Source organism: Lontra canadensis, unplaced genomic scaffold (genome assembly GCF_010015895.1).
Source record: "Lontra canadensis isolate GAN:19392208 unplaced genomic scaffold, GSC_riverotter_1.0 scaffold66, whole genome shotgun sequence".
Lineage (NCBI taxonomy): Eukaryota > Metazoa > Chordata > Mammalia > Carnivora > Mustelidae > Lontra > Lontra canadensis.
The window spans coordinates 11,480,886-11,508,508 of record NW_022631060.1 but is presented as its reverse complement, the minus strand read 5'-3'; the positions used below and the strand labels follow the sequence as shown (position 1 = coordinate 11,508,508).

Here is a 27,623-nt window from a genome sequence, read left to right as displayed (position 1 = left end):
GGCCTGGTGCTCAGCCCGGCCACCCACTCAGCTGGGTCTCTGTGAGGAGGAGGGACCTCTGGCCCGGCCCCCCAGGCCCGGACGGCTCTGCTGTTGTCACGGACGAACGGGCGCAGCCAGGGCTGGGAGGGCTGTGGGCACACGCTCCAGTCAGGGCCTGGGAGCGGAGCCCTTGGCAGACTCACCCCCCACCTGGTGGGGGACAAGGCCCTGATGGTGGGGGTGCCTGGGGCCTTCTCAGGGTTCTTCGCTCCAGGATTCCCAAAGCTGGCCCGTTTCCAGCGGCATCACGACGACATCATGGAGAAGGAGCTCAAAGGCCTGAAGAAACACCTGGCGAGTAGATGCTCCCTGGAGGCCCTGCCCTCACGGCCCGGGGCAGGGGGAGGGGACCCACAGAACCCTGCCCACGCTGCCCAGAGCCCGGTGTCCAGCTCCGTCTCCTGCTGGGCCCAGGGCGCCCTCGGGGCTGAGCAGGGCCTCGGGGAGTGTGTGCACGGGGCCGGGGTCAGGGAGGCGGTGGCCGCTGGCTGGGACCCGAGCACCTTGTGTCCTTCTGCCAGGACGAGCAAGAGATGAGCGCAGGGCTGTACACCACCAGGTAGTTTCTCCAATGTTTCATCGGCCGGGTAAGGCTCCCCAGGCAGACCTGGTCCCTGACCTGCTCCCGGCCCCGGGCCCAGGGGAAGCCCGAGCTCGGCCTCACGCTCCAGACCAGCCAGGCCTGACCCCAAGGCCCTGAGCCTGAGGCTCGCCGTCCTGATGCGTCCTGGAGCCCCAAAGGGGGCCCCTTGAGGACGTCCCGGGGGACCGGCGCTGTCCATCTCTGCCTCCCCAGGGAAGGCCACGTCAGCCTGGGAGCGGACTGGCCCTCGGCCCATTCTGCGGCCAGCCTGGAGTCCTGTCGGGGTGTGTGGGCACCGAGGGTGGGGCAGAGTCTGTGGCCCCCCAGGTCTGTGGGTCGTACTGGCTGGGCCCTTCCTGCCCAAGGTCATCTGGAGCCCATCTTCCCCAGGAGGAGGACACCCACAAGACGGGCTGCGGAGCCCTGTCCGACGCAGCCAGGGGGGCGGCAGGGGCGGGGCAGAGGGGAGGCCTTCGCCCCGTGGAGACCCCCCTGGGCCTCCCACACCCTCTCTCCCTGCAGACCCCCTTCGCGCTCACCCTGAAGCTGTGGGACGCCTACATGCTGGACGGAGAGCGTGTCCTCACAGCTATGGCCTACACCGTCCTCAGGCTGCACCGCAGTAAGGGACCCCGTGGGAGCCCAGGGGTGTCTGATGCAGGTATGGGGGGCCGGGGAGATGGCCCACTGCTCCCAGGAGCAAGGAGCAGGCAGGCCTTGGTGGAGGGACACAGGCCGGCCGGTGGCTTGGGGGCCCCCCTGCAGAGGAGCAGCGGGCACGGGGCCTCTCCTGCGCGGCTCTGCCCGTGGTGCTCCTGGGAACAGCGGGACGCCCAACCACTGTCCCCGGGCAGGATCCTGGGACAGTGGGGAGGCGCCCCTCTGCTCTGACTCACACCCATTGCCCAGAACGCCTCCTGAAGCTGCCCCTGGAAGGGCTGCAGGGCTTCCTTCAAGACACCCTGGCCCAGCCCTGGGCCCTGGAGGATGAGGCCGTCCTCAAACAGCTTCGGGCCTCCATGGCCCATCTCCGATGGAGGAAGTGCGACCTGCCCCCGCCAGGTGGGCTCCGGTCCCCGTCCCCTCCTGCCTCACCCTCCTGGGGCCACTCACAGTGGACCCAGTTCCTGGGGGGCCTTCCTCTGTGTTTCTGTCCCTCTGCTCTTCTGCTCCAACCTCAGGGAACCCAGGCCCGGCCCGGGCATCGGGGTGACCCCTGTGGGGGCGGGGCATCCACGGCCTGGATCAGGTGTGAGGGGCAGGCCAGGGTGGACACCCGGGAGGCGGGAACACACCCTGGGGGCCCAGCCAGCTGGGCACAAGCAGCCTGCTGGAGACGCTAACCCAGTCTGCCTCTTTGCAGCCGGCCCTGAAGAGCTCCCCAAGATGCCCCTGGGCCAGGAGCAGGTGTCCCCAGCCCCGACAGCCCTCCTCCCTTCTCCTACACTGGAGACGCTCTCTGGAGTGGACAGGCTGGCCTCCCCAGGCCCAGCCACACACCCTGAGCAGCTGGGACCCCTTCCCCGCCAGGCCGTGCTCAAGGCCAAGCAGCCACTGCAGGAGGGAAGGTCGACGCAGCCCTTGGCTGCACCCCTGTGGCCAGAAGCCCCTGGGACCCTAGTTCTGGCACAGCTGCCCCCAGCCCAGGACCCCTCGCTTGCCCGGCTACCCTGGCAGTGATGCAGTTCCCTCCCCAACCTGCCAGGACATCAGGGGGGTTGCATGCAGGGGGCCTGTGGACATGGCCTTGAGGCCACAACACTGGGTCCCTTTCCCTTTAACCCCTGCTGGGGCCACCCCTGTGGCCACACCCCAGACCAGGCCCCAAAACATCTCTGGGTCTCCTGGGACGAGATCATCCCACCCCAGGAAGAAGGATGCAGGAGGGCCAAGGACACCCTTCCTGCCCTGGGGCCTCTGCAGCTCCTGCCCCTGTGTGGCCTTCGACCAGCCCAGCCGAGACACGTGCGGGCCAACGCTGAGCCCACAGCCCCAGGGCGCCGAGCCTGCCCAGGCCCCTCTGATCTCCTCCTTGATGGGGAAAGTAGATGCCCCTCAGCCTCTGGAGAAGAGCGTGGGGGCCAAGAGGCTCTGGGCAGCCAGCACGGTGCCCTGCCTCCTCACTTTGGACTTCTTGGAAGATGGCACCCCCGCCAGGATGTACAAGTCACTGACCTAGAGGGACCTCCGCTGGCCTGACCCCAGGCCCCCGGGAGCAGAGACAACACGAGCTCCCCCACGACCAGAAGGAAGACTGATGGGTCTCGGGCCCCGTGGCCTTGGGCAGTCCTGAGTTCTGACCCAAAGCTGCTCAAGTCCTTGAAGGATTCTCTGTGTCCACCTGGGGCCTGGGCATGCCCCACGGGTGCACGACTCCCACCTAGGTCAGCACTGGGGACCACAGGTCACCCCAGCCTGGGCGCATGGACGGGCAGGTGGGCCCTGCCCTCCCCTCCCCAACAGTAGGAGGCAGGGGCCACCAGAGCGCGGGTCTCCAGCGGTCACCTGGCAGCCATGGGGCAGTGGCCAAGGCCAGGCAGATGTGTTGGGACCCTGTCCGGGAACCCTGATGCTGCACCCCAGCTCAGGTCCGCGTCCTCAGCACCTGCCTCTCAAGGAAACTTGGGAAACGTGCCGACACCCGCCGTCAGCACAGGTGCCAAGTGGGGGACGCTAGTGCCCAGGCCTCCGTGGGATTACCCCCTTCCCCTGAAGGAGAAGCTGGTGTCCGTCCCCAGGGGAAGGCTGGCACCCTTGGTTCTGAGCCCCTGTTGACTGCTGACATTCAATAAAGTGTTGTCGTGGTCGAACGCAAAGCCGGCCTGTCCTGAGGCGCCCAGACTCTCTGCGAGACGCACCAGACAGACACCCAGACAGAAGAGGGTGGCTTGGCCCAGCCCGCCTCCCCAGTCCCCGCAGGGCTCCCCGCAGAGGGGCCTCCAGGCAGACAAGGCTGAGGGACCCGGGGCCCTTCCCATCTCGGCCAGACGCCAGGGTCAAGACCATCCAATAATTTACTGCAACTCAGCCTGTGCCCAAAGGACCAGGACGGGGCTGGGAGGAGAGTGACAGCCGGGTGCCGGTGGCCTCAGGTCACCACAGTCTGTGCAAAGCGTCCTGGGAGGTGTGCGGACTCCGTGCAGGGAGCCTGGGCCGGCGGGGCGGCGCTTCCCTCCTTCCCTCCCTTGCCCTCCCTCCGACCGCAGCACCTCCTCCTGGCATCCGGCACCCGCATGCCCCATGCCCGTGCTCCGTGCCCGTGCTCCGGGGGCACAGAGGGCCTGCAAGATGGTGGGGGGAGGGGGCGTCAGGACAGCAGACACTTGCAGCTCATGCAGCCGGGGCCCCCCTCGTCGGGCGGGCTCAGCTTCCGCACCTTGTGCTGCCGTATCTCGCGCACCAGCGTGTAGAAGGCGTCCTCCACGCCCTGGAAAGGAGGGGCCGGCTCAGAGTGGGACTCGGCCTGGGGCCTGGCAGGGGAGGGGACCGAGGGACCCCCGGCCTCAAGCTCACGTAGAATCCCTGCCCTTCCCCACCCTCTTCCCATTCCGACTCCCATGTGGCCACTGGGCCCCGCTCATCCCGCAGCCCCAGGCCTGCCCCCACCAGGCAGCTCGCTCCTCAGGAGCCTCCCCCACAGGGCGGGCCCGGGGTCTGGCTCGCAGCTTGAACATCCCCGTGTCCCTCTCCTTTCTGACCTACCAACCTTGTCCCCACCAGCCCATGAAGGGGGCAGGGCCAACAAGGGCCCACAGGGCACTCTGGGGGCCGAGGAGCCAGGGCCCCAGGGTCGCCGCTCCGGCCTGGCTCAGGGCAGCTCTCTCCAGGGACCTCCGCCTCTCCCTGGAGCTGGATCAGCCCAGACCCTGGGCCCTGGCCTCCCTCGCTGCCCTGCCGTCCGGGGACACTTACAGCGCTAGGGGCCGCTGGGTCACGGGGGTCCCGGAGGGTCCCAGAGGGTCCCGGAGCTGGAGCCAGAGCCAGAGCGGCTGCCCTGTGTCGGGGGAGAGGGGGCAATGAGCACTGCTCCCTGGCGGGGGCGGGGCGGGGCGGGTCCCTGGCTCGAGGTGGGGTGGGGAGCCGGCTCACCTGGCGCGTCTTGGCCGACGTCTCGATGTAGGGGATGCCGTAGCTGCGGGCGAGGTCCTGTGCCTGCCGGGACTCCACGGTGCGGGCAGCCAGGTCACACTTGTTCCCCACCAGCACCATGGGCACGTCATCGGAGTCCTTCACTCGCTTGATCTGCTCCCTACGAGGAAAAAAGTGGGAGCCAGTCGCTCAGCTGCAGGCAGAGCTGCATCCAGAACCAGGACAGAGACATGAGGAGAAACAAGGACAGAGAAGCCCCAAGGGCCGGCCAGCAGCCCACCTGTACTGGTGGATGTCCTCAAAGGACTTGGTGTTGTTGATGGCGAACACACACAGGAAGCCCTCCCCGGTGCGCATGTACTGATCCCTCATGGCGCTGTACTCCTCCTGGCCCGCCGTGTCCAGGATGTCCAGCAGGCACGTCTCCCCGTCGATAACCACTTGCTTCCGGTAGGAGTCCTGCAGGAGAACAGGCTTCAGGAACCCCCCCGCCCTCTCCTAGGATGGGCCCATCCTGGGCCTCTCTCCTGCCCCACCCCCAAGTCCCACAAGCGGGGGACGCCCTCCCGCGGAGCACACGGAAGACAAGCCCACCTCAGGAGTCGAGGCTGGGGACGGGAGCACCGACACTCACCTCGATGGTGGGGTCATACTCATCCACGAAGTGGTTCTGGATCAGCTGGATGGTCAGGGCACTTTTTCCCACGCCTCCAGCGCCCACCACCACAAGCTTATATTCCGTCATCGCTCCTCAAGGGCTGAAGCACGGGGCACTGCGGTGGTCTCCCGTCCCGCCTGCGGAGGGAGCTGCACTCAGCACAGGCCCAGCCCCACGGAGCAGGCCTGTGAGCTCCCCATGCCACCGCCCCACCCTCTGGCCCCAGAGAGCCAGGGAACGGGGCCCAGCCCCCCCCCACCTGCAGCCCCTCTAGCCCAGGGGTGGCAGACGGCCCCCACTCCAGCTGCACTTATGGCTCTGAGAGAGCAGAAAGCTGGCCCCCAAAAGGCAGAGCTGACAGCTGAGAGCATCTCCCAAGCACGCACCCAAATTAGAAGTTGCTGGGTAGGCAGAAAGCCTGAACTGGAAGCCCTGCAGGCTGAGGTTATCGGTCCCCTCCCTGCAAGAACAGGTCGGGCCACAGCAGCGTGCCTGGGCAGGCCAGCGCCAGCCTTCGACTGGCTGAGGACCCCCCCCACCCCACCCCCCCGCCGCCAGCATGTTGCTGCCTTTGACAAGCATTTACTGAGCGCCTACTGCATGCCAGCTGCTGTTCCAGGCGCAGGGTGACGAGCAGGGAAAGAAGCCCCCGGCCCCTTCTCCAAGGAAAAGGCTGGCACGCGTTAAAATAAGGGGAAACCCACTGTATCCTGCTACCAATGAGCTTCGGAGAAAGGACACCGAGGAGGCGGCCGGGCGCGGGTTGGGGGGAGGAGGGCTCCCGGTAACGGACCGAGCGAGAGAAACAGGCCCAGCGGAGGCGCGGAGCAGGGGTGCAGGTGAGCAAGACTCAAGGCCTCCGGCGGGGTGTCCCGATTTGTGAGGTTGAACGCGGGGTGCCCTTGCTCCTGTCCCTAGACAGTGGGCAGCGATTTCCTAACCCCTGACTCGCCGGCTGTGTACCGTGATGGCCGCCCAGTGCCCGAGCCCTTGGGAGCGCGCCGTGGACTCGAGGGGGGCCGCGGCGGACCTCGGCTCGGGGGGCCCCCCGCACGCTGCCCAAGAGCACGGCTGGGGCCCCGCGGAGGGCAGGGCCAGGGGCGCGGACGCACCGTGCCCCCGCCGCCTCCCGCAGCCCTCCCGCCCGCGGCTCACCTGCGCCCCCGCGCGCCCCGCCGCCGCCGCCGCGCCTCCAACGCCCCGCGCCGCAGCCCGGGTCGGGGCCGCCGCCCGCCCCCCGCCCGCCCCCGCCGCACTCACCGCTCACTGGCGCGACTGCCCTCGGGGCCGGGGCCGGGGCCGGGGCGGGGGCGGGGAAAGGGGCCGCGGCCGGGGCGCGCGGCTCGCCCAGCGCATGGGCTCGGTCCGCGGAGGGTGCGGCTCCGGCTGCCGGCGGCGGGGCGCGGGCGGCGGACACTCGGGGCGGGGGGGCGGGGGGGGGCCGGGGGCGGGGACCGGCGCACGCCCCGCCCTGCGCCCGTCCGTCAGCCTGGCGCGGCTTGCCATTGGCCGAGGGGGCCGGGCCCCGCCCCAGAGCCGTCCCGCCCCGTCCCGCCCCGCTCCGGTTGGCCGACCCGCCCGCCCGTCAAGAGCCGTGGCCGGGCGGGGCTTCCGGGAAACGGCGCGGAGGGTGGTGCGGGCCCGGCAGGCCCTCGTGGGCCGCGGCCTAGAGGGGTGGGCTCTGCCAGGCCGTAGGACTGCGAGGACGCGAGGTCAGGGGTCCGGGGGCGACGGCTTCTCCGGAGAGGTTCCGGACTCTCCCGGGGGAATGGAGGCCCCTCAGGAAAGCCGGACCGCCGGCGGTTGTAGGCTGGGGCGGGGTCGCTGCGGTCCGGCTCGAGCCCCTGCCCTGCCGGGAAGGGCTTCCCTGCGTCGCGACGCGCGGTCCACCGAGGGGGCCACGGAGCCGAAGGCCAGCCCGGGGGCGAGCCTCAGGGAGGGTGGAGGGCCAGCACCGCGGACGCCCCCCGGACTGGGGGACTGAGGGGTGGGCGGAAGCCTGGAGCAAAGCAGAGGGGCGACCGGGGCGAGGGTCAGGCTCCCGGACGGGCCGCGCCGGAAGCCTCTGGGACCCCCCCAGTGGCCGGAGGCTCGGCTGCCTTGCGCCCCTCTTCCCGTGCGGTGGCTCCGGAACGGGCGCCGGCGCCCCTTCCAGGACACCTGGCACCTCGGTTAGTCTTGGGCTCGGCACAGCCGGTGCGCCCAGGGCCAGAAGATGCCTGGGCATCTCTGCGGGGTGGGCGGGCGGGGGGGTGAGGGATGGGGGCCCGTCTGAGCCCACGGAGCAGCGGGACACACATACCCTTTTTATCCCATATAGGGGGTCTTGGTTCTCTCCAGTGCGCAGCCCCGCCAGGGCTCCGAGGACCGGCCTTCTCCCGCACCCCTTCACCACCAGCCTCGCCCAGCTGGGGCAGGCCCTGCAGACCCGCCCACCCAGCTGCCCGCCACCCAGCCCTTCCAACCCTACAGAAGCTTACCGTGTGGCCCAATTAACAAATGGTACCCAGCAAATCCCACCCAAAAGTTGCTCAGAGGGGTGTACTGAAATCTCCCCCATCCCAAGCACAAACGCACATCCTATCTTTTGAGATTTTCAAAAAGACATGGTTTTAACATTTAAAAAATTTTCAAAGTGGTGCAGAAACACACCCTCCTTATTTACAAAGAAAGAATGGTGCATTACACAGAAGACCCAACCTTGCTTTGCTCGGACGCCCCCCTTTCCCATCCCCTATCCCCTCCCATGCCGGCTCGGGGCTGTTCTCTGGGAGCTCACCCTACTGCAGGCCGTGACCTTGGCGGACCCCTTCGGGGGCCGCCCCCGCCGCACCGCATCACCGACCCCACGTGCCGTGGCAGTCTAGAACAGGGCGGGATTCGCGCCTGGCACGCATAAATGGGAGCGGGTGGCGGCGTCCCTCGGGAGCATGGACACTCCAAATTCCCCTCCGGGTGTCCAGATCTGCGTTTCCCTCCTCTTCGGGGGGATCCTTTCCCATGGCGCTTCCTTTTGTTTTAGCATCGACCACACTTGAAGGCGAGCGTACATCTCTGAAGGCCGGGACCTCAGGGACGACCCTCCCAGCCGGGAAAGGTGGGCGCTGCTCTGCACTAGACACTGCCTTTGCAGGGGCTGACCCCTAGTCTGTCCGCGCCCCAGCCTCCTCGAGGCCCCACCCCTCCACCCCCGCGGCTGGATGGCCTCTCACCTCCGCCCCCTGGTTCCCGCCCAGCGCACAGGGCGCCCACCGCGTGGGGCCGAGCCCTCCAGATCCCAACCCGGTAGGCTGCTGCCCCGCCCCGCCGGCCTGCCCTAGCAACCGTTGCTAAGGGGCGTGGCTGAGCCCGGAGATTCCCGCGGCCTCATGAATATTTTAGTATTCAGATGAGGCTCCGGCCTCGTTGCCATGGCGCCCCGGCCCCGCAACCCTGCCACCGGAAGAACGACCCCGAGTCGGAGTGAGCGCCCGGCAGCGGAGGGCGCCCAGGGCGGTGGCACCGGGACCGACCCCGCAGGTGAGAGCCAAGCACGCCTATGGGCCTTGGGCCGCAGGCCTCGCTGTATCTCCCCCGTGCCTGGGGGAGACTGAGGCCGAGGACGGGTCCCAGGACGAGGCAGCAAAGCCAGTGGGAGACTCGGTGGTACCCCTAGATGTCCAGTCTGGTCCTTCGGGGGCCCCGCCCACACCCCTAGCCGTGCTTCGAAGGGCTCAAGGCCCTGCGCCTGCCAGGGAGAGGGAGGCAGGGACCCAGACTCTGCTCTGGGTGTTTCCATAGTGGGGACCAAGGAGGGGACCAGGCCCTGCCCTCCGAGCCCCTCTACTCTGAGGTAAAGGAGTGGAGTCGTGCAGGGGACCCGGAGAGCTGACGACCCAGGCCAGGGGTTGGCATTAGCCTGTGGACACAAGTTTCCAGCTGGGGCTCCTAGACTGGCAGGGCAGGGTGGGAGCAGGGACGTGAACTGACAGTTCCAGCCATTGCATGAATGGGAGGGACAGTGTTTACATGGGAGCTGCGGCTACCAGCCCAGGCCTGGCTCCTTGGACCCCGAGACCCTTGGGCTAGACAGGACCAGTATGTGGGGCCGGGTCAGGGTAGGGCCTCTAGCCAGCCGCTGTCAGGCACAGAAGGGAAGGCAGTGGGCTCGGCCCAGGATGATGCCCAGAGGCGACCTGGGACGGCAGCCTGACCAGCCTATATATCCAAGGCTGGGATGAGGGCAGCCAGCCTTCCCGGGAGGCACAGTGACGGGCCCTTCTGCCAGGCTTGGGCTTTTCACCAGCTGGAGAAAGGCAGACTGCAGAGGGAACCTGTGGAAAGAAATCCTGCCTAGAAACCCTGTGAGTCTGTATGTTGGGGCTCACCTGCACGGCCTTGACCTCCTTGGACCCTCAGGGTACAGATCACTTTCCAGATGAGGCCACTGAGGCCCACAGAGCCTGGGCAGCTTGTCCCAGGGCTCAGCAGCCCCTTCCACCGCTTCTGCGAAAGCCCAGCTGGCCGCCCTCCCAGCCCCGGGCATGAGGGAGAGGGCACGGCTTAATGCGTCCAGGGGGCTGAGAGAGAAGAGCAGTACCGGACTGTGCCCCCATCACACCCCCAATTCCTCCAGTGGGTGGGGGAGAGCCCCCCTTCCGCACATGTGGACACAGCAGGCAAGCACACTGCCTGCAGAGGGCCTACTTGTCTTGGGGTGCAGTGCTCACTCCAGAGAATGAGCTGAAGAACAGAACACGTCAAACTTCTCAGGAAAGTAAATCCAGGAAGGTTAGGGGTAAGACAGGTGCAGCGGTCAGCGAGGCCTCAACCCAAGTGAGAGGGAAGTGCCCAGAACATTCCAAGCAGACTTCTGGCTCTAATCCTAGAGATGGCTCCAGGGCCAGGGGTCAGGCCAGGCATCTGCATCTTTAAGGGGCAATTCCAGGCAAGCCTCGTGCAGGTGTCCAGGGACACACTGGACAACATCCCTGGGAGCCTGGGGCTGAGGGGGCTCCGGAGGGACAAGGTGCCAGGGAGGCCCACCCGTGAGAGACAGTTCAGACTGACAGACCTGGGACCCCTTTTGGAGAGAGGATGGCATTAGTCACCACCTGACTGTTCCTCATCGGCCAGTCCAGGTCCCCCATCAGGATGATCAAAGGACCTGAGGACCAGTGCCCATATGGACAGCCCCAACCACCTCCACACCTGGCCTATGGCCTCAGCCCAGCCTGTCCCAAATGCCCTGGCCAGGAGGCCACCACGACTCTCTCCTGCAGGTGTCACCTGAAGACACATGCTGCTGCCTTGTCTGGATGTTTGACCCGTGGTGGGAAAAGGCAGCTGCCTCCAGGTGAGGGGCTCAGTGGGCATAGGGGTGTGGGGAACCCTTGAGAGCCTGACCCTGGGCCCCCAGGCCTGGAGACCATTGGTGGAGACACACAGCACAGGGCCTGAGCCAATGGCTTGCTGCTGGCCCCAGCTGACAGAGCGAACATGACCTGAGGCCTCCCCTCAGACGCACAGCCTGGGTAGGACCTCAGATAGGGGAGTCTCTACTGTGGACCCTGAAGGGTGGGTAGAAACACAAGGAGGTGACCCGCCCAGACCCCAGTGGGTGTGAGCTAAGGCTGAGCAGGCAATGATGAGGCCACCACGCGTCCCCTGGCAGGCTGAGACCGAGTGAGTGAGAGCCCCATCGGAGCCAGGCAGGGTGAGCCCCAGAGCCTTGCTGCGCGCGGTCCCAGCCAGGCTGCAGATCGGGGGAAGAGCAAAGGCGTAGTGGCTTTGCCCTCTGCCTGTCCACGCAGGTTGGATGTGAATGGCCCAGGCCTGGGACAGAGCCCACGGGCCTTGGCCGAGCGCAGCCATGGTCCCGGTGTGGGAGCTGAGCTGGCAAGGCCTGCAGAACCCCGCCCACAGAGCAAGAACCCAGGCCGCCACAGGGACAGGCGTGCCGAGGGGCTGGACGATGAGTCCCTGTCGCCTGCCCGGCTGGTGAGTGCTGAGGGGTGGAGGGCTCAGGCCGCAGGGGTCCGATGGGGCAGCATTGGGCACGTCCAGCCTGCGCTCAATCCACAGCCCACCTGCAGCCCTGCCTGACTGAGGGCCGCTCTGCTCTCAGCCCCGCTTCGTCCCCAGCACTGCTCCACCCTCAGGGCCAGCCCCAGGGGCCTGGTGACACCCATGGCCCCCAGGCACTCAGGACGCCCGAGGGCACGAGCTTGGCAGGAACTCCCAGGTGTTCTCCTGATGCGCAGGAACCACTCCGTGAACCTCAGAAGCCCCCTATTGGAGCAGCGCCATTCTGGTGGGAGGCTGGGCGGCAGACAGTGCCAGGCGCACGGAAGGGGCAAACCTCCAGGGGTCAACGAAAACACAAGCAAAGGGAGGGTCCCCTGCCGTCCAGGGCGGGCTGGCGAAGTGGCGGCTGCTCCAGGGTCCCACTGACTGTGTCGGGGGCAGCTGGGGAAGGCTTTCTCCCAAACCTGGTGGGGGGGGGTGGTTTGCTGCCGCCCCCTACTCCCGCTCTGCGACCCACTGGGAGATGCAGAGCCTTCTTGACTCCAGGTTCCCACGCAGCAACCCCTCTGGGCAACTCCGCACCCACTGTTGGCCATGCTGAGGGGGCAGGTCCCACCAGGTCCAGGCACTGCCCAGGCAGCCCTCAGGCCCACACCCACCCTTGCACAGGGTAAGAAGGTGCAGTGCCCAGGGAGGGGTCCCTTGGAGATTCAAAGGTGACGTGCTCACCAGCATGCAGAAAGGAGCCTGGCTGCCTGAGGTCCCTGCCCGCCTTCCTGACCAGCCGACTCACAGAGAAGCATCCGCACTGATCAGGGAAGGTGGGAGGGACACCCCCGCCGGGCCCCCTCCCCAGGCTCCAAGCCAGCTCCTCTGTGTGCACGGCCCTCCAGCCATGCCCACAGGCCCCTATCTTCCCAGGGTCTTGATCCAGTGTGGAGTCCATCAGGACGGCCCTCCCACCAGCTGCTCAGCTGGGGGACAGAGACAGGCCCACCCCTGCACCGGCCAGCTCTGGGGTCCCCTGTCCCTTCGCACATATGAGGCCTGGTTCAGACACCACAGGTGGGCTAGTTAGAGGGGCCCTCCTGGGGCCACAGAGGACACCTGGCTGCACGGACAACAGGCTGACCTGCGAAGGCACTCCGGGCACTGGCTGACCCATGCACAGAGCTGGGGTCTCATCTGCTGGACAGAGCAGCTGGCTGGGGACAGAACTCCCTGCTCCGGACAGCAGGACAGGGAGGGTCCAGCCTGGCCGTGCCGGGCAGTGCCGGGAGCAAGGTGCAGGTAGGGTCAGTCCCCCCACCGCACCCTGGCTGGACCCAGAGGGGGACCAAGCCTTGTCACCCCCCTGGTATCACACGCTGGGAGCCAGGCCGGGAGCTGCAGACTTTCCTGAGGTTCACTGGACTCTCTGTTTCATTTCCTTTCCATTTTGTGTTCGTTCGTGGAAGATCGTGCCCAGCAGGGGGTGTCCCTGCAGAAGTGTGTATGGTCACTATCTTCCTCAGACGGATGGTGGGGGATGTCTCTACCGCTCAGAAGGCTTTGTACGGCCTGGGAGCCCTACAGAATCGGGCTAGTTGGGGTGCAAACAGTATCGTGACTCTGTTCCCTCAGATCTGCTTGGACACCCCTCATCATCCTCGGGGCAGCGCCTACCCACAGCACTGTCGGGTGGACCCTGTTGACACTAAGGCACCCCGCAGTCGTCCTGTGGGGCACCCGGGCCTGGCGCGTCTCCATATCTGTCTGTCATCTGCGGACACACAACGCTGACCATAGACCACCCAGGTTCTGGCTGCAATGATGGGTGTCTGTCCTCAGGCTTGGGGTCTGCCCAGCAGGTTCCCACTGGGATCCAGGCTAAGGGGCCCATGTGGGGCAGCCCTGCTTAGGATCGACACCTGGGGGGAAGCAGCAGGTGAACCCAGGTGCACACTTGAGGGCTCCCTGGGCCAGGCCCAGCATGGATAAGGCCACCTGCTCTGGGGTCCGTGTTATCACTGGGCGGGAAATGGATGACAGTTCTAATTCAGGGGAGGAGTGACAAGTGTGAGCAATGGCCCACCTGCCCCACACCACCAAGTCCCCATTAACATCAGGTGAGCCCAGCATTCTGGGAGAAAATGTTTGCATTGGGCACATCTGAAGAAGGACCCCGGCAAGCATGAAGCCCAGTGTGGCCCCACGGCCAGCCTGCAAGGTGGGAACAGCAGGGTGACTCACCAGCCTCTCCCCCTTGAGGAGGGGTCTAGGGGCCCACTGGACACGTGTTTGGGCACCGTGTGCTGGGAACACACTATACCAAAGATTGCTGTCCCTATGGTGGCTTCTGTCCATCCTGGGGCCTCCTTCCTTCTCTGCCCAGCTCCTACCTGGAGAACATGGTCCCAAAAACCGGCGTTTCAGACGGTCCCTGTGAGCCCCAGTCTGGGCCGGGGCTCGCTGGTGGTCAGAGGTCACCACACCTGCTTTTCAACATGGTGGAGTCCAGTGCCGCCTGGTGCCAAGAGCCATGCCTGCGACGGGGTCTGGACACACCTCTCTGTGACTCAGCCACTGAAAACGGGGTCACCAGCTCCCTGGAGGCCTCCCCTGAGAGCCCCAGAGCCTCTGCAGGGGTAGCAGGCGCAGAGCACCCCATCCTGCTCCCAAGACGGACTCCCACAGTCACCCGTCCTGCGGACCTCCTCGGCCTTTTCTTTGGCTGATTGGAATGGAGAGATGACTTTATCTTCCAGACCCACAGTACCACATCTCTGAGCGCCCTCCCTTCCCTCTGAGCCCTGTGTCTCCTGGAGCCTCATGTGACAAGTTCCTCAAGCACGTTTTCTGCCATCCAGCCACCCCATGGGACACTCCATTGCCGCACGACGCACACATCTGTCTTTTCAGCCCCAGCAGCACTCACATCGGCCTCCCAAACTGGTCCTAAACCCTCTGTTATATGGGGGCCCGTTCCATGGGACTCGCGGGGACACTGGCCCTCAGGCCCAACTCTGCAGATGGGCCCCCCACCAAGCACGGGTACTGTCTCTTTTCATACCCCATGCTCTCATCCCCCGCCAGCCTGCACCGTCCTCGGCTAAAGTCAGCAGAGACAAGGCAGGGAAATATGTGCCAGCTGTCCCAGCCCCATGGCCAAGGGCAGGGACGTCACGGGGAGGGAGTGACCCCTGTCCACTCCACACGACTGACCCGTCATCGATTTCTGCAGCGGGCCCTGGCCCAGGTAGATGACCTTCGACTGGTGAGCATGCTGGAAATGTGTGTCAACACTCGTGAGAACAGCCTGGGAAACTTCGGTGAGAGCCCCTCCCTGTCCATGCCCCAATCCCACCCTCCACCCCGCCCCATCCACGCCCCGCCCTCCCCGTCCACGCCCCGCCCTGGCGAGCTCCTCTCTGAGGGCCCATCCGCCCCAGTGCAGCCAGCCAGGCTCTGGTCTTTGCACCCCTGCACCCCACGGACCTGCCCTGTGCCCTACGAGACTGCCCTGCACCCCACAGACCCTTCCTACACCCCACGGGCCCACCCTGCACCCCTCTTTAAGGGATCAGGACCATCCCGCAGGGTCAGTGCCCTGTTCGTCAAGGGAATGTAACTTGGAACCCTTTGCCAGGGGCTTTGGGGTACACGGGGACACCAGCCAGGGGCTTCCTGTGCTCTGGCACCCAGTGCTGCGAGCTGACAGAGGCGATGGTCTGGGGTGCCCGGGGCTGGCCCTGTGGCTCAGGGGCAGGACCCAAGCTGTGGTGACCCCGCCCATGCCAATGAGGCTCCCCTGCCCCAAGCAGACTCGTGAGTCCCATGGCCTCTCGGCCTCCGGGTGGCCTGCTCCACTCAGGCACACCTCCCGCACCCACCTAAGGCCGAGGCTGCACCAGGACAGCCCGGTGGGGCATGGATACCTCCGGAGGGTGCTGAGAGGGGAGTGCAGGAGTGCGGCCTGGTCACCCACCGCTCCCTCCCATGGCACACAGGGGTGCACCTGCCCAACCTCAGCCAGCTGAAGCTGAATGGCAGCTGCCTGGGCTCCGTGCGGTGAGTGTCCCTTTGGCCGGGGGCAGAGGGTCCCCATGGAGGGGCTCCTAGGTGTCCTGCGGTGTCCATCTCCCAGTCCTAATGCCCACACTTCCAGCCTGACTGCATTGGGTACATGCAGCTTGTGTAACCCGCCCCCAGCTGGGTGGAGGCCCCTGCTGATGGTGGCCCATGCCGCCCAGAGCTGGTGGTCAGTGTCAGGCCGGCCACCCAGGTCAACAGACTGTGGGGTTCCTGGGAGGTGCCCCCTACCTTCCGCAGAGGGTCCTCAGCCAGCAAGAGGTCTCTGGTGGGTGCCCCAATGCCACCCAGGCCTTCAGGGTTTTGGGGCATCCCTGTACCACTGGGGCGGGGAGCCTGGGGGGGTCAGGCTGGTCCCCACCAGCCCTCGTGCCCAGCAAGACCAGCACGGCCTCACGTAAAACACAATAGCGCTTTTTTTTTTCAAGAGTCTATTTATTTGACAGAGACACAGCAAGAGAGGGAACACAAGGGGGAGAAGGAGAGGGAGAAGCAGGCTTCCTGCTGAGGAGGGAGCCAGATGTGGGGCTCGACCCCAGGACCCCAGGATCCTGACCTGAGCCGAAGGCAGATACTTAACGACTGAGCCACCCAGATGCCCCAACAGCACTTTAATAATCAATTTATTTTTTTTAAAGATTTTATTTATTCATTTGACAGAGATCACAAGTAGGCAGAGAGACAGGCAGAGAGAGGGAGGAAGGAAGCAGGCTCCCTGCTGAGCAGAGAGCCCGATGCGGGGCTCGATCCCAGGAACTTGGGATCATGACCCAGGAACTTGGGATCATGACCTGAACCGAAGGCAGAAGCTTTAACCCACTGAGCCACCCAAGCGCCCCTTTAATAATCAATTTAAAAGACAAAATTCAAAACTAAGGACAGATTAATGTCCTTTGTTTACCTCATTGGCTGGCAAGAACAAAGCCCAGTTACTATCAGACAGTTTTAGGTGTTCCTGCAAAACGGGCTGCATGAAGACACTGCTGATTTGGGGCGCCCGGGGGGCTCAGTCGGTGAGGCGTCTGACTTTTGGTTTCAGCTCAGGTCCTGATCTTAGGATCATGGGATCAAATCCCCCATCGGGCTCCCTGCTCAGCGGGGAGCCTGCTTCTCCCTCTGCCTCTGCCCCTCCCCTGGGTCAGGTGCTTACTCACTCACTCTCTCCAACAACTACGTAAATAAAATCCTTAAAAAATCATCGAAAAGAATATAATAAACACCTAAGTCCTGGAAATGGAAGCAAAGAAAGCCAGAAGACCTCGTGGCCCCCAGAGCAGAGAAGCTGCGAGCAGGTGTCAGGGAGCCACGGCCTGGCGTGCTCCCACCGGGGCCGAGGGAGGGTCTGGAAATGGGGCCTCAGAGACGCCCCACATGCGTGGTTAAGCAGTGTTCTGACAGCTTAATCGCGTTTATCCTTCCCCGTGAAGCCGTACAAATTAGCTCAACGAGGAATAAGGTACATTGGGAGCACAAAACGAGGAGGTCATAAGGAGAAGCAGAAGGGATTAAAGATTTAAGAAGTATGACCCACCATTTGTGACAACACAGAAAATTCAATTCCAGGAAAAATGATTCGATCATAAATTACAAGAAAACCTGTTCTGTCCCTTGATGACAACAGTGAGAAACATGATGAGTCTCGTGGTTCCTTCTGTTACCAAATGCTGAGGCTTGGCCACAGGACATTTGCTAATGTCCACGGGCTGAAGGTGGACAGAAGTCCGTAAACGGAAACTGATTGAGTCTGACAGTCCGGGAAGCTCCCGTCACGACTTAGGTGGTGACAGCTGCGTTCAGGACGCTGGAATCGCAGGCAGGAGGGAAGCCTGGCCGGCCCGGGGAGGAGCGCCCAGCTCCGGACCTCAGGGTCCAGACTGCGAGCCCCGTGGTGGGCGCAGCCGTTACTTAAAAAAACAAAAATCAAATCTCAGGCAGGATATCAAGGACTAGAAAACAGTTTTCAACGTAGTGTCTGTCTGTCTGGTGGAAGCTGAGAGAGAACCTGGCCCCAGCCGGCTCGGAGAACGCTGCTTGCCGTCCACTAAGGAATTGTTAACTGAGCCGCATGCGTGTCTCCCACCAACACCATCGGGGCTCGCTCCGCAGTCCCTCAGGAGGGGCCCACCCGCTCGCTGCTTCCTGGTCCCTACGTGGCCTGACCGGGCTTCACACGGCAAGGCGCCCTCCCACCCCTGTGAAACCCCCGGGCCCGCCTTCACCTGAGCCGAAACTTTGGTTTTGGTCGGTCCATCGATTGTGCTTGGTGATGGGGCCTCGCTGAAGAAGCTCCTTCCCACCCCAAAGCCAGGGGCTGCGTTCCACTTTTCCTCTTACTTTCCTGGTCTCGCCTTTTACTATCGGGTCTTTCCTCCAACTCACCTGTGAGCTCACCTTCGGTCGTGGCGTGAGGCTGGGACCCAGTTTTCCTTGTGGCCGTGAAGTGAGTCTGTCTTCCCGACATCATCTGCCCCGCGATCCCTGCTTGCCTGCAGGCTGGGGTGCCACTCTGCCCTTTAGGGGGCCCAGGGGTAGATGTGACTACAGGCTCTCTGTCTCATCTGTCGGTCTGTTCCTGCCCCAAGGCCCCGCTTGACATTGGTGGGGCTCCGTGTCCAGTGATCTGCGTCCGATGCCCTCATCTCAGTCTTCCTTTCCCCGGAACAGCCCAGCTGCTCCTGAACAGTTGCCACACTTGGAGTTTACGAACCGATCTTGGGTCTCACACACGGGACTCTGTCTGGAGTTCCTTTTGGGAATTACAGAAGATTCACGTGCTAACTTGGGTTATTTGCTAAGCCATCTTCATGCCCAAATATGCTATCACTCTCCATTCCTGCGTTCTTCTATATGCTTAAGAGCGTCTTTAAACTTGCCTGTGAAGCTTGTTATCAGTTAGATTTCGGAGGCGAGTCACGGAAACCTGGGTCCAGCCGTACTCTGGGCCAAACCCAGTTCTCAGCGCTGAGGAGCCTGACCCCCGTGGAGCCCATGAGAAGCCCAGCGTTGGCTCTTGGGCTCGGGTTCATTCAGCAAGTCTCCCCACAGCGTGTGACCACGTGTCCGACTCCTGCATGTCCCTTCCCAGGACCCGACGCATTCGCAGGCTCAGGCATCCTTTGCGCCAGCAGCCCAGGGGGGAGTGTCAGATTTCTGCTGAGCAAAGCCCCATGAACTGGCAGGCTGGCGGCGGGAGTCATCCCTGCCCAGTCAGAGAGGCCGGAGGTCAGGATCGGGGTGGACAGCCACGGCTCCTTCTGAGGCTGAGCGTGAACCCATCTCATTCCCCTGTCCTCTTGTGGGGCTTTGCTGGCTGTCCTCCACGTTCCCTTGACATGCGGACGCAGCCCAGTCTCTGCCGTCATGTCCTTGTAGCCTCCTCCCTGCGCCTGGGGCTGCGTCCCTGGGTCTCCTGTTCATAAGGACCCAGATGGCACCAGCAGTACCATAAGGTACATAAGTACCATAAGGTACATAAGCATAAGGACCCACCCCAGTATCAGCTCCTCTTTTTTTTTTATTTTTTTTTTTACATATAATGTATTATTAGCCCCAGGGAGTGTGAGCTCCTCTTAACTAATTATATCTGCAACAACGGCAGCTCCAAATAGGGTCACATCCTGGGCTGCCAGGACTTAGGGCTTCAACACACGCACATCGGTGGGGGTGGGGGAGACACAATTCATCCTGTGACAAGGATGCGACCTCTTGTGTCTACTCGTAAGAACAAGCAGGTTCCCCGCATCCTTCCTATGTTTCTTTGGGCAGAACCGTTGCATGTGCGCACCCTCGAACACCAGCTGCTGGGAGGACCATGGAACAGGAACTGGCGTGGGCTCACCAGGACCCGCCCCCCCCCTTACCAACGGCCACTTGGAATGGGGCAGGACACCCGCACTCTGTGAAGCAAGAGTCCCCTTAAACCAGAACGAAGTAATTCCCAGACATTTACAGTAGTTTTATAATCATGAATGAGGTCCTGTTCCTGCTGCATTTTCTGGTTGACTCTTAGAGGCATACAGAAACATTATGTTGATTTGGAACACATTTTTTTTTAAAGATTTTAATTATTTATCTGACACAGACAGAGATCACAAGTAGGCAGAGAGGCAGGCAGAGAGAGGGGGAAGCAGGCTCCCCGCTGAGCAGAGAGCCCGATGCGGGACTTGATCCCAGGACCCTGAGACCATGACCTGAGCCGAAGGCAGAGGCTTAACCCACTGAGGCACCCGGGCACCCGGGAACACATGTTTTAAATCAGTGAAACACGGCTGAGTTTCCCACACGGGCTTTGTATCTGGCAATAGTGCGTCTTTATTCTCTCCTTAGTAAAACTGCCAAGTTCGTGTTCAAAAGTGTGTTAATTCCGTTGGAGTTTCTGTCTTGGTGAGGGTCCGATCAGCACGTCGAGGGCCGTCTTTCACTTCTGGCCCTCAGGCTTCGTCCTCGGGCCTTCTAGCAAGTCTTCGGTATCAGCAAGACAGCCACAGGCACCGCTGGTGTGCGTTTTACCTGGATGGGTGTGTGAGTGTCTTGCCCCATCAGCACGGTCAGACACCGGTGAGTCCCCTCGAGGCTACCAGGGCACAGGGCACACTCGCTCGCTGAGCCCTGCAAGCGCCGAAACACGGAGCTACGATCCGCTGGGCATTTTCACGCCTGCATTCACGAGGGTCACCCCTTTGGCACCCCCCACCCAGCATCGTGCGTCTCCGGTTCCGGGTCAAGGCCCGACCCTGGGCTGCCTCTCCCTCTTCTCGTTCTTTCCGGCTGCTCTAAGTTTGAAACTTCTTGTATGAGAAATCGTTGTGCAAGATCGAGAGCGTCTATTCCAGGATGGCTCGTTAGAACTCTCAAAGACAGTCCAGATCTGAGGACTCAGAGGGCTGCGGGGGAGGCCAGCATCCAGTGTCCCTCTTCTTCGGGTGTCGCTTTCTCTGGTCCCAAAACAGTGGGCATGTACTCTGCTTGCAGGGGTCTCCTGTTTCTTCAATCACTGCTCTGGCGGCAACTCCTCCTCTTCTCAGGCACTGTCTGCTCGTTCGTGCCATCTCCTTCTTCCCCATCATCAGGCTGGCTGGAGGCCGTCCATTAATGTTTCGAAGAACGCAGTCCGGGCTCCGGCAGCTTCCCCGCGTTCCGTCTGGCTGTCACGACTTTCATCCTGACCTTCGTTATGTCTCCTCTTCCTGTTCTTTTTGCGGTTTGGTGGTGTTCTTTTTCTAGCTCCTGGAGCTAAATGCCCAGCTTAATCGTTGTAACACTTTCACGGTTTTTTGGGTAAATGTGTTGAAGGCTGTTTCTCTTTATGTACCACTTCAGGCAGGGCTCACAGATTTTGGATGCTTTGTTGTCATTAGTTCTAAATATTTGGTAATTTTCCTATTTAATGTGAGATGAGGCAACATCTACTAGTTATTCCCCAATCTGTATCTTCCATAAAAAGGGGACTCCCCATTTTCAGCTGGGCACGTAGTACCCACACTCTCCAAACACGAAGACAGACTTGACAGCAAAACTGCGGGAGGCCTTGTCGAGAGATCGCACGGGGGGCGCCCGGGTGGCTCAGTGGGTTAAGCCACTGCCTTCGGCTCAGGTCATGGTCTCAGGGTCCTGGGATCGAGCCCCGCATCGGGCTCTCTGCTCAGCGGGAGCCTGCTTCCCTCTCTCTCTCTGCCTGCCTCTCTGCCTACTTGTGATCTCTGTCTGTCAAATAAATAAATAAAATCTTAAAAAAGAAAGCGAGATCACACAGGAGACAGGAATGACAACCGCAAGCCCAGCTCTCCATCCGTGCACAGAGTCTGGGGGTGCCCGTGGGACAGAGGGCCTGACGTGTGCATCTGCCGCAGAAGGAAATGGAAACCACAGAACAGAATGAAAGCTCAAAGACTCAGGAAAACTCATTGGGCATAAAAGAAGACTTTCAGCCCCAGACTGGAAGAAGGCATTGAAAGCAACCGGCCAGCAGCAAAGCACACACCAAGCAAACTCGCCCACGTGAGGATGGCACTTGGAGGCGGCCAAGGAGATGGACCACCTCGTCCGTCAGGAAGAAGAAGAATGACATCTTCCTGAGTCTGCGCCACAGAGACACTCAAAGCCAGACGACAGGACCGTGGAAAGGAGGCATGAACCGTGACCTGCATGCCCGGCCAGCGGCTCTGAGGGAGTCAGAGACCAAGGAAAATCACTAGGTCAGATTAACCCTCTTGAAGAAGTCCCTGGACACAAATTTCAGCCAGTTCAGAGGCAGCAGGAAAATCCACTCAGGGCAACAGGCTGTGGATACACGGGGCATCTCGGTAACTGGGAGGTGCAGACTAAGGGGTCCCGGAGGCTAGGGGACGCTGGTCAGGTGGGAGGTGGGCCAGACGTCCCTGGGGAGCATGTGCGCTGGAAGAGGGGCCCTGCGCATGTCATCGTGTGTCACGTGGGCACTTGAGCAGGGGGAAGGGCGAGGGCCAAGTCCCCCCGTGCGAGGGTGCAGGGTGCGCCCCGGGGAACACAGGGAGACCCGCAGCCCGCCCCAGCGTGGGGCACGTGCCAGCGTGGGCGCCAGCACAGGTCTGCTCTGCCCCCAGCACCGCCCCCCATCCCCTCGTGCCCCTGCAGGGGAGCCGCCCACACCAGGGCCCCCAGTGGCTCAGCTCTTCCCGCAGGATTCCACACCAGCGCTCCCAACCTGAATGCGGGAGAAGCTATTACTAGTATAATCGGAATGCCAGGGGCTCTGCAGCACTAAAGGAAAAGGTCAAAACGAAGGGTCCCGGAGGAGACCAACAGGGCAGGGAGGGGTGTAGAACTTCCAGACTCCTTCAGCCAATACCGTGAGCCCCACAGAAGACGTGGGTCTCGGTATCGTCAGAACCAGCAGAGCAGCCGTGAGAAAGGGTCAGAAAGCAATCAGACTCCTCAGACCTAACTTCAGAACTAGACAACGACGCTGACATGACAATGTCGGGGCCAGGCTGGAGTGAGGAAATCGCCCAGAATGCAGAGGGAAAGGCCACAACAGGTAAAGGGGACAGAGAAGACAACGGTATGGGGGTCGTTCTCAGAGGACCAACACACGAGTGGCAGAGCTCCATGCGTAAGAACAGGGAGCACAGGCAGGTAAGATGCAGAAGAAATGCCATCAAGACCATCCCAGAAGCCAATTAGAAGGACCTGAACACCGGACCTGCGCCCTGTCCGGGGACATTGAGGACAAGAGGACCCCATAGGCAGAGGTGGGGCCCAAAGAGCCCTGGCCTGCCCATCTGCAGCAGAGAGGGAGGGTGGCAAGGACAAGTCCAGGGCTTGGGCAGGGGACTGGCCGTGGCAGGGGTGGAGGAGGTCCTGCGGGCAGAGCTGGCTGGTGGAGGGTCTGTATGTGGGGAAGCCGTCCACAAGAAAGGCCAAACAGAGAGACGAAGGGAGAAGCCCCTGGGCTGACCCTACTGGGGAAGGGGCCGCCTTGCGACCCCCACTGCAATGGGCAGCAGGTGGGGCCCAGCCAAGCTGTCCGGCGTGGGTACCACCACCACCCCACACTCTCCCCCCGACCCCCCCAGCAGCCTCAGGCCCTCCAGGGGCAGAAGAAAGTGGATTCAGCCCATGCTGGAGACCAGGAAGAGGCAGCAAAGAGGGAATGCAGGGTGGGCAGGGGCTCCAGGGGCCCCTTCCTTGGCATGGAGGGTGCCACACATGAGCCACACCTCACAGGCACCCCTGCACCTGGAGAGAGCCAGGTGTGGGTGGTGGATGGGCACGAGGTGTGGCACAGGGCCTTCATGGACACGGACATGGCCCTCCAGCCCCAGACAGCGCTGACCAGCCAACCCCACCCTCTACAGAGACCTGGGCACTTCCCTGGCCCACTTGCAGGTGCTGTGGCTGGCTTGCTGTGGCCTGACCGACCTGGACGGCATTGGCTCCTTCCTGGCCCTGAAGGTGGGTCTTTGGTGCCCTGGGCTGGGGAGAGGGTGCCCGACCAAGCCCCGGCTGAGCGGCGCCCCGGCTGAGCCCCCTGCCGCCTAGGAACTCTACGTCTCCTACAACAACGTCTCAGACCTGAGCCCGCTGTGCCTGCTGGAGCAGCTGGAGGTGCTGGACCTGGAGGGCAATAGTGTGGAGGACCTGGGGCAGGTGTGCTACCTGCGGCTGTGCCCGAGGCTGGCCACGCTCACCCTGGAGGGCAACCCGGTGTGCCTGCGGCCAGGGCCCAGCCCTTCCAACAAGGTGTGTGTCTGGGCCCCCAGCAGCACGTGCACCGGAGGGGGAGGCACTCTGGGGTCCCCCGCGGTCCCAGCGGCCTCTCTGCCCACCTGAGCACAGGCCATGTCCAGGCTGGGCAACAGGGGCAACCCCAGGGCACGTCTCCAGGGCACAGCCCGCCTGCAGGAGGAACTTGCCCACCATAATAACGCTCATCCTCTTGTATCGCTGAGGACCCTCTGGGTCCCAACCAGACCCCACAGAGCCCCCAGCCCATAACACAGCCCCGTGGGGTCTGTTCAGGCAGCACACGGACTCACGCACGTGCACATGCACACACACGCAGGCCCGAACCCTCTCCATCCCCTGGGCGTGCCCTCGGTGGGAATGCACTCACACACCGTGGGCTTGCGCACACCCTCCGCAGCCGTACCCCCAGCACTGCCCATGCACACCCAGCTCTCACGCTTCCTGCCCTAAGAGGTGCAGCGCCCGTGTGCAGTGGCTGCCCAGCTGGGCCACAGCTCTGAGCTCAGGGCAGTCCCACAGGCCAGAGGACACCACTGGGCCCTGGCTGTGAGTCTGGAGAGTGAGCTCGCATGCGGGAGAGAGCCCAGGGTCCCCAGAGTCCCTGCTGGCTCAGAGTGACCCAGGCCAGCCGGGCAGGGTGGGGCGGCATCACCAACACTCAGCTCCCCTGCTTTGCCCACAGAGGGCCTGGAGAAAGCCCCACAGGACAGAGCTGGCCTGAGGGGCCCCCCGGACCCAGGCCTGTCGCACCCTCCACCCCGCAGGTGCTCCGGGGCTACAACTACCGGACGGAGGTGCGGAAGCAGATTCCCCAGCTGCAGGTCCTGGACGAGGTTCCGGCTGCGCACACAGGCCGGCCGGCCTCCCGGAAGCCGGGCCAGGACTGGCTCATGGTGAAGGAGGCCATCAAGGAGGGCAGTGTCCTGGATGGCCTGCTCCCTGGGCTGGGTATGGCAGCCACTCACCAGCTCTCTGGCAAAGACTGCCTCACCCAGCCCGGACCCCTCACTGGCTGAGCTCCAGAAGAGATTGCCAGCCCCCACCATCCCCAGGGAGAGAGCTCTATACCCCCAGCACCCCCCAGGCCTCATAGAGATGGATAGCCACATCTCATATCCCTTCTTGGCCTTACCTTTTTGTTCCCAGAGCCCTGCACGCTCGCCCCCAGGCCAGGAGAACCTCCCCATGGGCAGCGCCTGGTGGGGCACAGACGTCCAGACGAGAGACGTTGGGTGGCAGGGGTCCCTGGTCTGTGGAGAGTTCTGGCGGGGGGTGGGGTTCTTGGGCTGGCCAGCTGGTGTGGGTTTCCATGACCTCTGATTTTGACCCTCGGGCAGATTGTCCCCACGGAGCCCCCATTCAGAGACTCCGCTCCGAGCTCTCCTTGCCTGAGACCCAGCCATGGACCCCCAGGCCATGGCCGCTCTCCCTACTGGTCAGTGGGGGTCCCCTGCCTGAAAGCCTGCTTCCCAAGGACCCAGCTCCAGAGGGGGACACAAGCAACCTCACCCATGGTAAGGAACGCATCTCAGCACGAAGCTGACCCTGTAGCCCTCAACCCCAAAGCAGAACTGGCCACACCCTCTTCTGCAGGGGCTAGTCGAGTCCTCTGCGGGAACCCCACCAAAGGCCTGTGGGAGCGTCGGCACCAGTGCCAGGTAGGCCTGCTACCACAGCTGGGTCAGGACTCCAGGACATCCGCAGGGGACCTGTATCCCAACCTGACAGTCCCCTGCCCCACAGCCACTGCCGGCCAGAGGCTCCGGCTCTCTCACAGCAGCCAGAGCAGCCCTTCTGTCTTCAGGGGACTCCCCGCCCAGCCCCCTTGAAGGCTGTGACCCCAAGCCAGCCCCTTCTCTTGCCAGGCCTGGCTGGTTCCAGAGCAGCTGCGCCCACCCAGACTGAAGGACCCAACTGCCGGTGTCCCCAGCCCAGGGCCCGATCCTACAGAGAGCAGTGAATCCCCGGCCTTGGCTAGGCTTCCGGCCTGCAGGGAGTTGCGCCCGCGGTGGGTAGCCCCCCACCGCAGTCGAGACCCACCGCCACATGTCCTGTGTGGTGGGAGGTCGTGGCTGGGGACAGCCTTGGTACCAGGTGGGCGGGAGGAGTGGGCCACGGGAGCCTGAGGTTGGGGGATCAGACCAGGGGCACACTCATCTAGGACGGGCTCTAAGGGCAGGGCTGCAGCCCCCTTCTCCCACTCTAGCCCCCTCCCTGGTAGGTCCCTGGAGCCCGAGCGGGAAGGTGCCGTAGCCCCCTGTGGCCCACGGAAGGACAAGTCTAGGCCCAAGACTCCCTCCGGCACGCTGTGCCCAGTCCCAGGTATCGAGTGACCCCACACACTGCCCCACACCAGCATTCATCAGCTTGGGCCCCCTTCCCCAGCGGGACTCGGATAGCGGCTGTAACAAGGCAGTCCTCTCCTGAGGGGGGCACTGCTTACACTCAAGAGCTTCCAGCCCCAAGTCCTCCTCCCTGAGCCCACGGGGTCACAGGGTGTTGTGAGCGGGGAGTCTGGACCGGAAGAGGGCAGGGTGGCAATGAGTGGCCAGGACAGGCCCACTGGGCAGGGAGCAGGACACAGGCCAATGCAGAAAGAGGCCACCAGATGGGCCAGGAGACTATGGTGGGGAGGGTGCTGCCCTTATCCTGCTCCTGGGGCCTGTGCTGGGCTCAGAACACTGGCTCCAGAGAGACCATGGCTGAGTGGGACAAACACAGGAAGGACCGCAAGCCCGTGGAGGCTTCCCAAAAGAAGGGTCAGGATTGACTGGTAGAACTGAGTGGGCACGCCTGGGAAGAGGCCTTGTAAGCAGGGGGCTTTGGCTGAATGGCCCTCCTTTGTGGTGGGGAGTCAAAAGGGCCAGGATGGAACAGGGACATGACAGACAAAGCCTCTGGCTTCCATGTGCTGGCAGGTGCCTGGGGGAGAGAGGGTGGGCCCTGAGACCAGCTAGTCAAGCACTGTCAGTTAAGGGGGTCGGGGGGGCCCTTGAGGGAGAACAGGCAGGGCAGCCAGATGGAGGAGTGATGACAGACAGTGGGGACTCAGGGAAAAAATGTACCAGAGCCTCCCACTCCAGGCCGGGTCCAAGTAGGCACAGGGTGACCATGGCTATACCGTCCAGTTTGCCCGGCATTGCGGAGGCAGAGGGAGGCACCAGGGGCTCACTCTATAGAGAGGCTTAGAACCTGGCCCGGGAACACACCCTTGGGGCTGGGATCCAGTGACCCAAAACCAGAACCCAGGTTTTGTGGCCTCTGCAACCCCAGCAACTATCAGCTGTCACAGGGCTGCAGAGACACAGCTTCCCAGGGGAGCAGAGGAAGTGGGAGAGAGGGATGCTGCCTTGCAGGGGGGTCGGGGGGGCTAGGGGGCGGAGCCATGTGGACACTACCACCTTGCCTGTGGTGACCCCCCACCACACCTAGTGATCCCTATGGGGTCCCTTGTCTGACAAGCTGTCTTTCCTTGTTCTCCAGAGCCTTCCAGGACCTTGGGCTATAACCTGACACCCTCTCCCCCCAAGATGCCCATGCCTTCTGATTCTAGCAGCAGCTCCTGGGGCTCCACGGGCCTGCAGTCCCGGAGGCGGAGGCTCAGAGCCCTGTGTAGCTTAGGGCCTGGCCTGGGGCAAGGGCCTGGCCTAGGGCAGGGATTAGCTACAGTGACTGCAGCTCTGAGAGCTCTGGAGGTGACCTCAGGCCCAAGCCCTCCAGCCCAAGGATGTCCAGCCCCAAAGCCAGCAACAGATCCAGCAGCCAGACCCCCTGGCCTCCCGTGCTTGCCGCACCTGAACCCTATCACCCCAGCCCAATCCCACCCCTAGTGTAACACCCCCATCCACTGCCAAGCTGGCCTCCACCAAGGGCCAAGGAGCCCCAGTGTGGTTGTGGGAGCCCCATGTGAACTCTGGCTTCATGGAACACAGAGCATCTTGCTGGGGG

At 63.2% G+C, this 27,623-nt stretch overlaps 3 protein-coding genes across 6 annotated transcripts; 2 read left to right on the top strand and 1 right to left on the bottom strand.

The window, feature by feature from the left end:
- The first annotated feature begins 213 nt into the window (after positions 1-213).
- LOC116880235 (vegetative cell wall protein gp1-like) lies at positions 214-2,804 on the top strand. The gene is given in 5 exon segments (XM_032879102.1): positions 214-507; positions 1,148-1,247; positions 1,535-1,687; positions 1,989-2,344; positions 2,346-2,804. Coding segments are annotated over 5 exon segments (1,362 nt in total).
- Positions 2,805-3,621: 817 nt separating this feature from the next.
- Positions 3,622-6,770, bottom strand: HRAS (HRas proto-oncogene, GTPase). 4 transcript variants are annotated; one of them, XM_032879862.1, is made up of 6 exons: positions 6,633-6,770; positions 5,349-5,509; positions 4,995-5,173; positions 4,715-4,874; positions 4,538-4,619; positions 3,941-4,052 (listed from the first exon to the last, which is right to left on the bottom strand). In XM_032879862.1, the coding sequence occupies exons 2-5, from the start codon at positions 5,457-5,459 to the stop codon at positions 4,557-4,559; spliced, it is 513 nt and encodes a 170-aa protein (XP_032735753.1). In that variant the 5' UTR covers positions 5,460-5,509; positions 6,633-6,770; the 3' UTR covers positions 3,941-4,052; positions 4,538-4,556. The 4 variants fall into 4 exon arrangements, with proteins under 4 accessions (XP_032735752.1, XP_032735750.1, XP_032735751.1 ...); XM_032879861.1 differs by lacking the exon at positions 4,538-4,619 and having other exon boundaries at positions 3,622-4,052; positions 5,349-5,514; positions 6,635-6,770; XM_032879859.1 differs by lacking the exon at positions 4,538-4,619 and having other exon boundaries at positions 3,622-4,052; positions 6,633-6,769.
- Positions 6,771-8,570: 1,800 nt separating this feature from the next.
- LRRC56 (leucine rich repeat containing 56) lies at positions 8,571-27,621 on the top strand. Its single transcript, XM_032879858.1, is given in 14 exon segments — positions 8,571-8,891; positions 10,634-10,707; positions 11,165-11,266; positions 11,269-11,351; positions 14,602-14,689; positions 15,368-15,428; positions 23,285-23,381; positions 23,469-23,669; positions 24,440-24,623; positions 25,013-25,189; positions 25,269-25,333; positions 25,541-25,683; positions 25,882-25,997; positions 27,159-27,621. Coding segments are annotated over 12 exon segments (1,653 nt in total). The 5' UTR covers positions 8,571-8,891; positions 10,634-10,707; positions 11,165-11,175; the 3' UTR covers positions 27,506-27,621.
- Positions 27,622-27,623: the final 2 nt, after the last annotated feature.

Bases quoted from the DNA above. Each gene is read 5' to 3' on its own strand.
- HRAS (XM_032879861.1), bottom strand. From the start codon at position 5,459: ATGACGGAATATAAGCTTGTGGTGGTGGGCGCTGGAGGCGTGGGAAAA. The intron at 4,875-4,994 runs GTGGGCTGCTGG...TTTTCCTCGTAG, and splicing joins GAGGACATCCACCAGTACAG to GGAGCAGATCAAGCGAGTGA. The intron at 4,053-4,714 runs GTGAGCCGGCTC...CCTCCTTTCCAG, and splicing joins CGTCGGCCAAGACGCGCCAG to GGCGTGGAGGACGCCTTCTA.